This window comes from Protopterus annectens, chromosome 6.part0, assembly GCF_019279795.1.
Source record: "Protopterus annectens isolate FY-2018-M chromosome 6.part0, PAN1.0, whole genome shotgun sequence".
In the NCBI taxonomy this organism is placed as follows: Eukaryota; Metazoa; Chordata; order Ceratodontiformes; family Protopteridae; genus Protopterus; species Protopterus annectens.
In genome coordinates this window covers 834,851,164-834,865,019 of record NC_056737.1, presented here as the reverse complement: position 1 = coordinate 834,865,019, position 13,856 = coordinate 834,851,164, and the positions used below count along the sequence as shown (strand labels likewise).

General features: G+C 39.2%; 1 protein-coding gene across 2 annotated transcripts in view; it reads left to right on the top strand.

Annotated features, from left to right (window-relative positions):
- The window catches only part of LOC122804570 (cytochrome c oxidase assembly factor 8), a 350,597-nt gene that overhangs the window by 205,436 nt on the left and 131,305 nt on the right, over nucleotides 1-13,856 (top strand). For both annotated transcript variants that reach the window (XM_044074516.1, XM_044074517.1), the window contains exon 3: nucleotides 5,232-5,295. In XM_044074516.1, the coding sequence (XP_043930451.1) occupies nucleotides 5,232-5,295 (64 nt within the window). The remainder of the gene's footprint in view (nucleotides 1-5,231; nucleotides 5,296-13,856) is intronic.

Sequence of the window (13,856 nt, the reverse complement as noted above, 5' to 3'; positions counted from 1 at the left end):
ATGGTATCATAAATACCCACTCAGTAAACCTCAGTCTCTTTTGTAAAATTAACAGAATATGCTATCACAGAGAATACTGCTTCTGCGGAACAGTTTTCCACTCCACATAAAGCAGAATTCTTTTCTTACTCTATCCAGTCATAGTTTGGATGGGTACATGTAAGTTCACCCCCCCCCGCCCCAGGTTTAGAACCACTGGCCCTCATGGATAGGGGAGGCATGGAATTACCCAACATATACTTGTTTATCCTATACCTCAACATATGTATTGCAAAATATAAGGGCTAATAATTGCCATTTGGAGTGCAAGATGTCTTTAGATCCTCATGGATTAATAGTTTGGTAATTACGTATGAACCACTAATGAGTTTACATTGCTTACAAATTCCACAGGGAAATGTGCAACAGGACTTGTCTGATTTTGACTTTCTCTCACGCTACCTTTTTCAAACAAAAAGACTAAAGCCCTTTTTAAAGGATTAGCAGCAGTAACCACAATCAAATCTTGTTATGTCAATAAAATCTTCCAGTTGTCTTTTAACACCTTTTTTATGCATGTTCCATCCAAACTATAAGCAGTCGGAAAGGTATGTGTAAAATTGGACAATATTTAACATATTTTGTTCTGTACATTATTCATAAATTTTCATTTTCCGCTGTCATGTTCACATCGTGAATTATTTCAAATGCCCCACCTAAAATGGGTCTATTCTTAAAAATTCTTCTTTTAAATCATTTAATAATAACCTAGATTAATCTCTGTCTGTAAACATATCAATTAATGATTTAAAAGAAGAATTTAGTTAAAATTAAGCAGTTGCGTCATCTGAAGTTAATTTGGACAGTATTATCATCTGATTTTAACTACATTTTGTAGGATGATTACTGTTAAAATTGCACGTAAATGTCTGTATCTAAAAAACTGGGACACAAATATTCCGCCTAATAAAATAATTCAGCATCAAGAAAGGTCATGTATGTGTGTTGTAATGAACTGTGCATTTTAAACATTCATTACTGTTCAAAACCTGAAGAATTTAAGGAACCTCTGCTATATAAAAAGAATGGCGAGTGAAATGGCCATAAAATGAAACTTGTTAGAACAGTGATTTATTAAATATAAATTACAGCAAGACAGCTCTACTCACCCAAAAATAAGCAAAGTACTAGCTCAAAGAACAAGCCACCCTTGCAGAATTCCAGTATTAACAAATCGTATAACAAAAGGAAGAAAACCATGGCCAAAACTAGGAAGTGAAATGTCCAGCAAAGTAAGAAAACCTCTCATTAAACTAAATAAGCAATTCAGGGGTCTTTATAAAGTCCTCCAAAGCCAAATTTGAGGTAACAATAAGGTAGTAAACAATATTATGCTGAACTAATTGCAAATGGAGCCACCCATATGAAGTCAGAGGATATAGCAAACCTACTGGCTACTAAATTTAGCTCCAAATTCACCCTACTTTCCCTCCTTCGCTAGCACCTCCCAAGAGCTGCCCTTGACCACACCCCTTCCCCACCTTCCCAGCTATCACTAGCAAACAAGTCGTCAATGTGCTCACCTAGACAAAAAAAATACCACATCTATGGGCTCAGATAATATCCCAGGATGTCTCTTGAATAGCATGAAACATCACCTATTGTGCCCTCTAAAATCATTATTCGTCTTAGCCTTCTAACTGGCTTCAAGCCTAATGAATGGAGGAGTGCAGTTGTTCATTGCACAAGGGTGGCCTTTCTACTGACCCTGCTAACTAGTAAGGAATCATCATGGATATTGCAAAGATACTGGAAACCTTCACACACCAACAGTTTGTTTTTTGTTAAAGGCAGGTTATACCTACTCAAACTGCTGGGCTTTTTTGAGAAAGTCGCCAAAGCAATGGGTGAGAGCAGAATGGTATGCACTGCCTGTCTTGACCTGGCCAAAGCATTCAACATTATTCCCCATTGGGGCATTTTTGGCAAACTCACAAAACTAAGAAAACCCATGTGTCACCCATTGGATAGCCAGATGTATCACAGAAAACAGGAAGTCCGACTAGAGGACTCTACTTCTACAAAAAGGTCCGTCACTAGTGGAGTCCCTTAAGTGTGGTGCTGGGGTCATTCCTTTTTTTGGAATGTCCAATTTATCTGGCTGACCATGTTTCAGATAACTGCAAGCTCAGCACAATCATAGAATCCCCCAAGGATGCTAATGTCTTCCAAGAGGGCTTATCACAAACTAATAATTGGTGACAGAACCATGGTTTAAAACTGAATGTCAAAAAATGTGTAATGGTATCTTTTGGAAAGTCAGCCACTCTGGGGAATTGCCACATAGACAATATACCTGTAAGAGTAGACCCAGTAGTTAGGAACTTGGAAACATATGTAAACAGTAACTAGGTCTTTGACTGTCATGTGTCCTGTTGTAAGGAAATCATTCCATGTTGTGCAACTTATAAGCATGTGTATTGCTTCCAAGTCCAAAGATGTCATTGTCCTGCTGTATTCCATACTCATTCGGCCAATCATTGAGAAGAATTCACCTTTCGATATGCACCTAATCAGGCATATGCAACAACTGGAATGCCCATAGATCTTCCTCACAAAAAAAAATTAAGGCATTAACCACAAGGAATATGAAGACTGCCTCAAAATCTTTTTAGATTATGTCTCCTACAGGCTACTGTCAATTGATTTGTGCTCAACTTACAAGGCTTCCTCTGCTACAGTACTAATGGACTTGCTACATATCTACGAGTCTGGCAACATTAGAAATACCCAGTCAAAGGACCTAAACCTAGTTTACTAAAGTTATACTTGCTGGAGGGACCGGTTCATATCTCTGACTACCCCTAACCCTGAAACAGGCTTCCCATCCATATGATGTAGAGTTCTTCCATGACTTTGTTCAAATGCAACATGGACTAATAGATGGGGAATTGGAAATTTACCCCTGGACTGGCACCTATGCCCTTACTAGACAGACATAGCTTGTAAATGCTTTGCCACCAAAACACAGGTAGATGCCCCCTGGTTAATTTCTCCTGTCATTTATAAATGGGGAAAACACTGCTAGGCTTAAAAAGACCGTCTAGGGCCATTAGCCTTGTACTCGCTTATGAATCTAAGAAGGAAATGTTCTGATTCATTCAGCCCAAAATTGGCAAGAGTGAGAGATACTGGGGCCCCCAATCAAAATACCAATAATTTTAGCCACCCTTCAGGTAAAACCATGTCTGTAGGTGATTGTCACTTTTGAAGTGACACCCCGACATCATGTGCAAAAATGGGAAAAGGAGTTGTGGATGGATGGATTTGCAATTAAAATAAAATTATTTAAAATAGTCAATGTACAAAAACATCTGCATTTCAATATTTAAAACTTGTGTTATGTACTAAATATTGTCTGATGATATCCATGCCCACTGTCTGAGGGGTGACAGTTTATAAAGACTGAGTATCAATGGATATCAGTAAAACTTTGTCCGGTCTATCATTCACCTTATGCTGTCCAAAAAGTCCCAAAAGGCTTTTAAGTAACTCTTACTGGTCTGTGTCAATTCATTACGTCTTTTATCAAAAATGAGGAAATAAGGTCTGTCTTAGAAAACGTCAGTTTTCATGGGTCTAAATGATGGGTCATGGACATTTTTATAAATTTTGGGTATGCCAAGCAAAACTTCTATCTTTGGATGTGCTACACTGACGTGATTGAGTTGGATAATTGCACTGTTCTGCTAACAATGAGCCATGGGTTCCTTTTTGTTTTGTTATGGTAAATTACCTACACAACTGTACTGTATAGTGGCAGTCCTAGTCACTATAATTCAGCATTGCACATCAACTTTCATGATAGGAATGTATTAAATAATGTGGTTTCGATGTTGTCCATTGTTTGCTTTTATAAGCTTGCATTATTTAAGTTTCCCTAGTTTGCTTCGACAAACTTGGCATCATTTTCTTTATCCATGATGCACTTAAGACAGAGGGTTAAGGCTATGAGTTGTTAATGAGCTTCTTCCTGTGGTACAGGGTTGGATTCCCTCAGCTGTTATTTGCCTTCTTGAGCAAGTCATTTAACCAAACAGTGCTTTGAGACACTTGAGGAAGAAAGTTATACTAGGTTCCTTAAAGGGCTCCTGGACTGCAGGCCTCATAGCTACTTTTGAACCTTTGACTCTCCTGGTTTTAGACCTAGAGAATGTCTTAATTAGATGTATTGTTTTAGTGGATGGAGATTACATCAGCCCATGTCTTGCCAGCATGTATTAACCATACTTTTCCAGGTAGAAACAGCTGTCTCTCTCATATCTTTGCAATTTCTAGATCTGTATTTAAAAGGGGAAGAAACTCACTTGAAAAGAGAACAATAAGAGCAGCTTCTGAATGGGACTAGAAGAATAGTTTGCAGTCACCAGACTGACTCATTCATGGTGTGCTGTGGTTGTCTAAATAGGCTAAAATATTCTTTATTATTTAAATGGTAACATTAAAATGTTCCTAATAGTTTCTTGTGAACCACAGCAGGTGAAGCCTCAAGTACCACAATTCATCTTTTCTGTTGACATTCTTTATTTTTTTTTTTTTAAACTAGCACTTTGAAAATAATCTGCTTGTAAACTTTTATTTCTGTGAATGCATACATCTATGCAAGTTCTGCCTTGGTGGTGCCATTGCAGGAATAATGCATGCCTACATCCAGAGATACCAATGGCTAAACTACTTAGAATGTGCAGGGGTGTGTCCATTAAAACCTGCAAATGCTTTCTCACAGAACCCCTGCAGTGCTGTCAGATAGTCAGCTTTATGGCCATGCTTTCAATAAAATGTTTATTAACCTTTTTACTTAAAGGTGGTGTATGCGCAGGTAAACACACACACAAAAAGAATGGTAAGAGGAAGTACAGTGTAACACTATAATCATCAGATGCTGCTACTGCATATATCACAACTTCAAGCACAGAGAAGTGGAAATTCAGCAGTGGGTAAGTCACTAAACTGTTTAGAAGAAACAGTACTGTCAGAATTTTTGCTAGCATGGTATAGCACTAAAAGATTCTAGTGCTGCTGACCATTCCTGTATATTTTTATCATGTGTTTGCTGTGTTATTCTGTAGAATCTAGGGTTTTCAGTTTTTCCTTGCTGTCTATTGATATAGATAGGAACATTTATAACTTAAGTAACACTTTCATCAGAAACTTTGCTAACCTCCGCATTTACCAAACTCTTATTTTACTAGAAAAAGGAAGAGTTCATTTGCACAGATTTAAAAACGAAGGGACTTGAACGCCGAGATGAAGAAGGTCAGTAATAAAATTATACTAAATGCCATTTGTAAAACGACAAGTTGATAGAAACTTTGAACATGTATATAAAATATTGATGCAAACGAAGAATCATTCAAGTAGTAGGGACTTAGGAGAAAAAACTTAGGAAAAGAAAGGGGACAGGACCATCTGAATTAAATTCAACACATGAAAGTATTTGCTGAAAAGAGCCAAGAGAGTAATGAGGTCTTAAAGTTTACAAAAATGGTGGGTTTAGAGTTTCAAGACAACATGGGATAGAAAAGAAGGGACAGTTTAATCATAGCTACAAAATCACATCTTATTGCTTGCAATCTGACATGCTAATATAGATAATAAATACAAGTGCAAGCATTTAAATAAAGGGTATGGCCCACTGAAAGATGGTGTAGGGTGTTTTTCTCTACCATCATAATCCTGTTTTAATAATGAGTTCAGACTCTGGGACAAAGGCTGTATTGTTGAATGGGCATCCAGATTTCTGCTATTCGTTATAGCTGGAGAAGTTGTTGCTTGATGCACTTTGGCAATATTACATAAAGTTCTGTTTCCATCATGGCCCTCAGCACCTTCCCTCTGAAAATATTTAGTCCAGTTCATCACCTGCCATGAGCAAGCCTGTAATGTTACGCTGTACAGACTGAGTAGTTGCAGCTTAGTTTAATATTCCTTACTAAGTAAAGTTGGATTTTTCCTTGTAAAAGTCTGCAGCTCTAGCTCAAATAAATTCACTTCTGACCAAGTGTATGAATTGAAACTTGGATTGTATAGGACTTCCTAGATGGCTGCACATTGAGTAACAGATTAATTCTGGGTCTGTCAGTGTAAAAACAGAAACTTAGCAGAGAAAGCCAGTAACTGGCTAGTAAGCGCATTGCCTGTATGCCAGGAAAAATATAGAGGACATGAAGGAAAATCGGCTACAAAAGGCGGTGAAAAAACACTGACTGGGTGCTGTAGCTGTTCAGCAAAAAGCAGTACAAGCTCCAGACATGACTTCCACTAACCTAGTGGAAAGTATAAGGCAACTGCACACAGACCTGATTAAAATAAATGAAACACTGATTGAGAGTATATCAACTCAAACAATGAAAGGCTGGAAAGAATGGAAAAAGCTCTAAACAGATATTCAGATTAGGTGATAAAACTGCAAAACTCAAAGATTGAAATGAAGAAAAGGCTGGCTTAGTATGAGACTGCAGCAGAAGAGATGTTTCAAAAGATAATGGAATTGGAGGACAGAGCGCATAGGGAAAACCTGAGATTTTCTGCTGTACCTTAGAAGCTGGAAGAAACCAACTCTATTAATTTTAAGAAAGCACAAATAAGCAACCGAACTGGTATTCTACAACCAGAATTGTTAATTGTAAGGGCACATTGTACGTATGCTCCAAACCTGGCTGTGAGAAAACAATGTAGACCTTTAATAGTAAAAATGCAATCTTACCAGCAGGAGTTGTTGATTCTGATAAAACTGTGGCAGAAGGACAAACTACTAAAAGTGGAAGACGGCAGAGTGTTTTTGGAGAATGATTACTCATTGCATACCAGGCAGAAGAGTAAATTTATCCCATTATTCAAGGAATGTCAAGAAGCAGTTTTTAGTACTTAATAAATAAGCACCTATTCAGGCATGTCTAAAGGTCAGCTCCCGGTGTTTTCTCCTGTCTACCTGATGAATCTGGGCATCTTGGGACAATGCAGCAATTGCCTCATGTACACAGACAACCCTCTCCTCCTACCACCCAACACTACGACCTGTGAGAGATGCACTTATATAGCCAAACTGGAAGCAAAGCTCTCTTTACCAAAGACAGTCAAGAGGAGAAGGTAAACACTTGCACCGCACCACACTTATCACATAGTCCCTCAAAACCTACACCACCAAAACACACACACAGAACCACAAAACACACACCTACATTCATGGAGACTGCCCAAACAACAGAGACCTCCAAAGCAGAAATGCAAGCAACCTCCACCCCCCAACACAACCCAAATGACACATAGTCCACATACTCGGTGTGCCACTCAACTACAGCTCATAAGGCATAATGTACCCAACACTCTAGTCATAGGTGACTCTATAGTCAGGCACACTGATGTACCACTCACCAGGCTAAACAAGGAAAAATTACTATCAGCTGCCTGTCAGTTGCCAGGATCCGCCACATAACGCACGCACTCAGGTCACTCCACAACAAGTACAAATATGACTCTGTCATTGTCCATGTTGGTATGAATAACCTGAGACGTACCTCCCTGGACTACATGAAAAGAGACATGGAGTAGCTCTCTGATCTTGTAGCCCAGGCCGGTATGACCCTAGCCCTGTGTAGCATCCTGCCATCACCCAGAATGACACCACAGTACAAGGACAAAATGATTGACTTTAACAATTGGCTAAGCTTCTGGTGTCATTCTAAGGGAATCCAGTATCTGTCTGCCAGGGATGACATGATCGACAGACCATGCTGCTTTGCCAGAGATGGCCTGCACCTGTCGCCCTTGGGATTCTGGATACTGGCAAAGGCTCTTGCCACCCCTATAGTGCCTTTTTTAGGCAAGGTTCAAATGACAAATTCACCACCGTAACAGGTACAAGCAAGCAAAATCTGAGGGTAATGCTACTCAATGCTAGAAGTCTAAACCTCAAAATGCACTCACTCGAGGCACTCCTTAAAATGGAGAACATTGGCATCTGTGCAGTGACAGAGACCTGGTTCAAAGTTCCAGAGAGCACCCCTGCATTGCCAGGCTATAATTCATACCACACCTTTCGGCCACCAAACCCGGACCGCGTGTCCATATTCATTAAGGATATCCACACCTCCAAGCTAGTTGCTCAGCGTAATGCATCCGAGATTATCCAAGTTCAACTAACTCTGGGCAAAAGCGCAATCCAGATTGTAGCTTGCTACAGACCCCCGACCATGCCCCAGGATTCCCAGTCCTCTTTTCTTGATACACTGGAAAATATTAAGGTACAACCCAATACTCTAATAATGGGTGATTTCAACTACCCTACCATTAACTGGGAAAACTACTCATGTACCAACTCTTTTGCTCAACGTTTTCTGGAAATCATCAATTCCAACGCTTTGGATCAACTTATCCACACCCCCACCTGAGGCAGCAATACCCTAGACCTGGTCAGCACCAACATGGGCGACCAGTGTTCCACACCAGAGGTCAGCTCCTCGTTGGTCAGATCCGACCACAAGCTAATCACCCTAGACATCCACATCCCGCTCCCACCCCCCATTAGGAAAACAACCGTAAAAAATTTCTCCAAAGCCAACTTCACGCTTCTTAAGACAGAAGTGGCAAACTTCATGACACCCATGCAGATGGACAATAGAGGTACGACTGCTGAATCCTACACAAATGCACTTTATAAGCACTTACACGAGTGCTTGGATCGTGCTATCCCTAACAGAACCAAGATGCCATCCTCCAAAAAAAGGAAGCCAGTCTGGTGGTCTTCTGCCGTAAACAAACTCTACAACAGAAGAAAGAAACTGTTGCAAAAAAGAGTAAAATCCCACGATTGGAGGAACTCCCTGGTCAGCCTCAGTAAGAAGCTGAGATCCCTCATAAAATCCTCCAAAGCTAGTTATGAAAACAAAATTGCCACTGATTCTAAAGACAACCACAAAACATTCTATAGCTATGTCAGAAATCTCAATGGCAACACTCAGATCTGCTCTGAGTTACAGCACAATGACACTAAATATACAGAACCAACTGATATTGCCAACATCCTGGCAGATAGGTTCAGTGCTAACTTTATACCCCCCTCTCACCCCCTAAAGGACCCATCTTTATACCGGAAGAATGCAAAGTTCCTGTAATCACGGCTGCACAGGTAAAAACTTCACTCTCCAAAGCCAAAAACACAGCATCCATGGGACCTGACAACATCCCAGGCTGCCTTCTACATGAACTACAGAATGAACTGGCACCCCACCTAAGTCCCATGTTCAATCATAGCCTCACCTCAGGCTTTGTGCCCATTGAATGCCGCACCTCAACAGTTATCCCACTCCACAAAGGGGGGGGGCCACAACAGACCCTGGGAACTACCGCCCCATTAGCCTGACGAGCCTCGTCTGCAAGGCCATGGAACCTATCATCATGGAACTCATAAACAAAGACATTGGAGATCTCCAAACCCTGGACCCCACACAGTTTGGGTTTGTAAAAGGCAGATCATGTCTCCTAAACCTGATATACTTCTTTGAAGTAGTCACCAAAGCCATAGATGAGGGTAAGGTGGTTCACACAGCCTATCTAGATCTCACCAAGGCGTTCAACACCATCCCCCACTCTGGAATTATAGATAAACTCACTAAACTAGGTATAAATCCCTATGTCACAAGATGGGTTGCCAGTTGGCTTACTGAAAGAACCCACACTGTGAAAGTAGCAGTCTCCAAATCAGACTTCATACCAGTGACAAGCGGAGTACCACAGGGTTCAGTCCTGGATCCTCTCCTGTTAGCCTAACACAGAAGGTCTTTGGCTAACTAAATTCACAGGTGACTGCAAACTAGGAGCCATAATTGAAACTCCTAACGATGTGGACATCCTACAAAAGGGCCTCACTGAGACAGATGCCTGGTGTCAAAGACATGTCTCAAGCTCAATGCCAAAAAGTGCACTGTCATCCCCTTTGATAAAAATTCTGTACCCATGAACTACCACATAGGCGGTAGTCTACTTAACACTGAAAGTGTAATAAGAGACCTTGGGACACAGGTGGACAGTAGTCTCTCATTTGATAATCACATCGCCAAAGTGGTCAGGAAATCCTTCTACGTGGCATACCTCATCACAAAAGGTTTCTCATCCAGAAAAAAAGAGGTCATTGTTCCCCTCTACTCATCACTCATTAGACCCATTATAGAGTACAATGCCCCTTTTGGTATATACCTCACAAGACATCTACAACAACTGGAAATGCCGCAAAAATACCTCACAAAAAGGATTATTGGCCTCAAACAGATGCCTTACGCAGACCGTCTCAAAAAACTCCAGCTTTACTCCGTCGCATATCATCTACTCAGAGACGATCTCTGCTTAATATACAAAGCTATGTCAAACCCAGAGCTGTTGGCCATGCTCCAGTTAAAGAAATCCCAATCCCTCCGAGCTACACTCTCTAGGGACCTAAACCTTCACCACAATAATCAGAACATGCTGGAGGGATAGATTCCTGTCCCAGAGACTTCCCATACTCTGGAACAGACTACCTGTCTATGTCAAACAGAGCTCCTCATTAGCACTCTCCAAGAAAAATCTTGATGATTGGATGGGTAATAGGAAATTCACCCCGGGGATCAGTTCTGTGGTTCTGCTTGACAGGGGCACAGGAAAATAATTTTCTTGGGTGGCGAAAGCCAGGGTACATTTTTGGCTAGGCTTGTATAGGCCCTAGGGCCAGTAGCCTAGTACCTACCTATGAGATTCAAACTGCTGTACAGAGCTATCTTCAAAATGTTTTTCCATGGAGGAACAAAATCTTTTTTTTTTTGCTGAAGTACATGCTAAGAAAAAAAATACATAAGTTTTTCCAACAAAAAGTGAGCTGTGAAATGGAAGGATATTCTGCTTCTCGTTCTCCTGGTAATAAAGACCACAGAGAGACTGTGCCAGTGAAACCTTTTCCAGTGTTTCAAAAAAAAATGGTTGAGAGAGGGAACAAGCACAACAGTTGACTGAAAGAATCAAGAGTACATTGGAAATGAAGCAGAGACAGGATTTGGGAGAAGGAGATGAACGGGAATAGAACAAGAAAATCTGGAAATACTGGACTTGTTTAACTTACTAGAAAAGAGTTCATTTATGCACATTTAAAAAGTTGTATGATGACTTTTAAAGCATATGTACTACTTTGTGTCTAGCGTTTGGTGAATAAAATCAGTAACTTGGAAATTGACAAATGTGGGATTACAAAGAAATAATTATATTTGTGAAACATGACAGAAGAGAATCTGGGAGTGCTGGATTTATTTGGGCTTTGTTAAACTGTAGAGCACTCTAAAGTATATGCTGTACTTCGTGTCATTAATGTTTGGAAAAATACTCGGGAGGGAGGAAGAGAAGGATGAATTACCTGTAAGTAAAACAAATATTTTCCATAATAGTACTATTTCAATAGTACATTTTCTTTGCATGTTATAAAGACATTTTTTTTCAGTTTTTAAGTATTATGGGAATACTGAAATATCTGATTAAAGGAGCATGACAAAAGAAAAATTAATGTGCTTTTTCTCATTCTTGCATAGGGGACTAAATGGTATATATTTTTTTCCATTTAACAGTTTTGTGTCTGGTTCTCATGTCTCTAGCAGACAATCTGATAAAGAGAAATGGCTTGGAGAAAAAGTTTTCTGAAAACATTCAAGTGTTTTCCCAGCTGAGAGAGCTATAAAAATAAGACAAAACCATACAGAACCTAATAGAAGCACAGGCTGAACAATGCATCTTGACATAGATAACATTTCTTTTAGGTTAGCTTGAGTGTGCATGTGTGGCTATCAGTTTGGAGCATTTGCTCCTTTTAGGAGAGTAAAACTTCAGTATTTGAAGATGTGTGCATAGTTTTGTATGTTGTTAAGCTAATAGGTTTTAAGGAGGTATTGGGTGTGTGTCTGTGTGTATTTATGTTTGAGGGTTTTGAATAAAACAAAAAAGTTCTGTAGGATGTTGCATAGGCCCAAATGGAGATGACAAGAAACAACTGTACAAAAGATTAACCTGCCAAACAGTGCATGCATGCAACACAAAAAATATGGCCTAGACATTTAACAAAATAGCTGTTGTACATAAAAGATGGGAATAATAACCTCACAAGAATATGATGCTTTCTATAATGTCTTTGAACATTAATGGTCTCACAAATAAATACAAGAAAAGAGTAGTGAATGATAGTAAAAAATGTAGAGTACAATTAGTTATGCTACAGGAGACACACTTGCAAAGAACTGAAGATGTGTGTTCGATAAAGAAAGGTTTTCATGATAGTTATTCAGTGGAATACCTGGGGCAAAGGAAGAGAGGAGTACTTATATTAATTACAAGAGGAGTTCTAATAGTAATAGAAGAGGATAAAAAGACTAATAGATGTGTAGTACTACTAACGGGCTACTGGCAAGGGAGGAGGATTACACTGGCAAATATTTGCATTCCACAGAAAACTGCTTTATTGGAGCTTAAGAAAATTGTGGGAGAAATTATCAGCTTTCAGCAAGGAATATTACAGGTAGGGACTGGGATTTGATTTGCAATAGTGAAGGTGTGTCTGGGGGGCTGGAAAGGGAAAATATAACAGGAGGGTTGATTTTTAAAGAAATGTATGGAAATATTTGGCATGGAAGATGTGAATTCAGTACTAGGTGTTCAGAGTGAATTTAAATATTATTCCCAAAGATACAATGGGCTAGGCTAGATGGACTTTACATTTCACTGGAACATGTGCATTTAATTGAAGGTCTTTATACTTACCCAAAAACTATTTCAGCTCATGTACCACTAATAACTAAAGTAAAAACATGGAGCTTTCCCACCAATCTGTTGAAAAGAGAGGGATTTAAGGAATGGGTAGTAGAAATTATTCAGGAGCTATTGGAGAAGATACTGTAGAAATGTCTTCTGTAAATATAGGTAGGGCATGGGATACAATTAAAGTGGAGTTTAAAAATAGGTTGGAAATGAAAGGGAAGTATGGTTAAAAAGTAACAAGAATTATTTTGAGGGACTTGCAAATGTTAGTGTTGCACAACAGGGGGAATCTCACAGAACAAGAGGAGGAGCAACTGCAGAATATTAAACAGAAAATAAGGGATTATCATGATAATATGCAGTTAAGCAACTGTTTTTTTTTTTTTTTTTTTTTTTTTTTTTTTATGATAACTCTAGAGTAGAAAAACTTTTAGCACAATGGCTCTGGCAACAGAAAGTTACGGAGCTTGTAACAAGGAAGATAACAAGAGATTCTGTAGAAGCATTAGAAATATTTTGGAAATTCTAGGGAAGTATGTATAAAGCAGATAAATATAGAAGTAAAAAAAAAAGGTACAAATGGAAATGTTTATGGAATAATTAATTATGCCAATAACTAACAGTTAGGATAAGCGGCGATGAGATAAAAATGGTGATGTATAACCAATCTACAGGAAAGTGCCCAGAAATAAATGGTATACCTATGGAATTGGAAGCTAGGAGGGAAAAAACTGATAAAGATCTGGACGGTCTTTAATAGTATTTTAAGAAGAGGAGAAGTACCAACATCCTGGAAGAACACTATGGTAGCTGATTATCTAAATAGGGTAAAATTCCATCAGATCCAACTTCATACAGGCTCATTTCAATATAAAACATTATTATAGAGTGTTTGTCTGTAGTGGCTAAAAGAGTGGCAAAAGTGATGCTAAAATTTATAGAGCTGGATCAATGTGGTTTTGTAGAGGGGAGGCAAACATTTGACAACATTAACAAAACACTGATGGTCTAGAGGGAAGCAGAATGCAAGAAAATAACACTGTTGTTGGTGG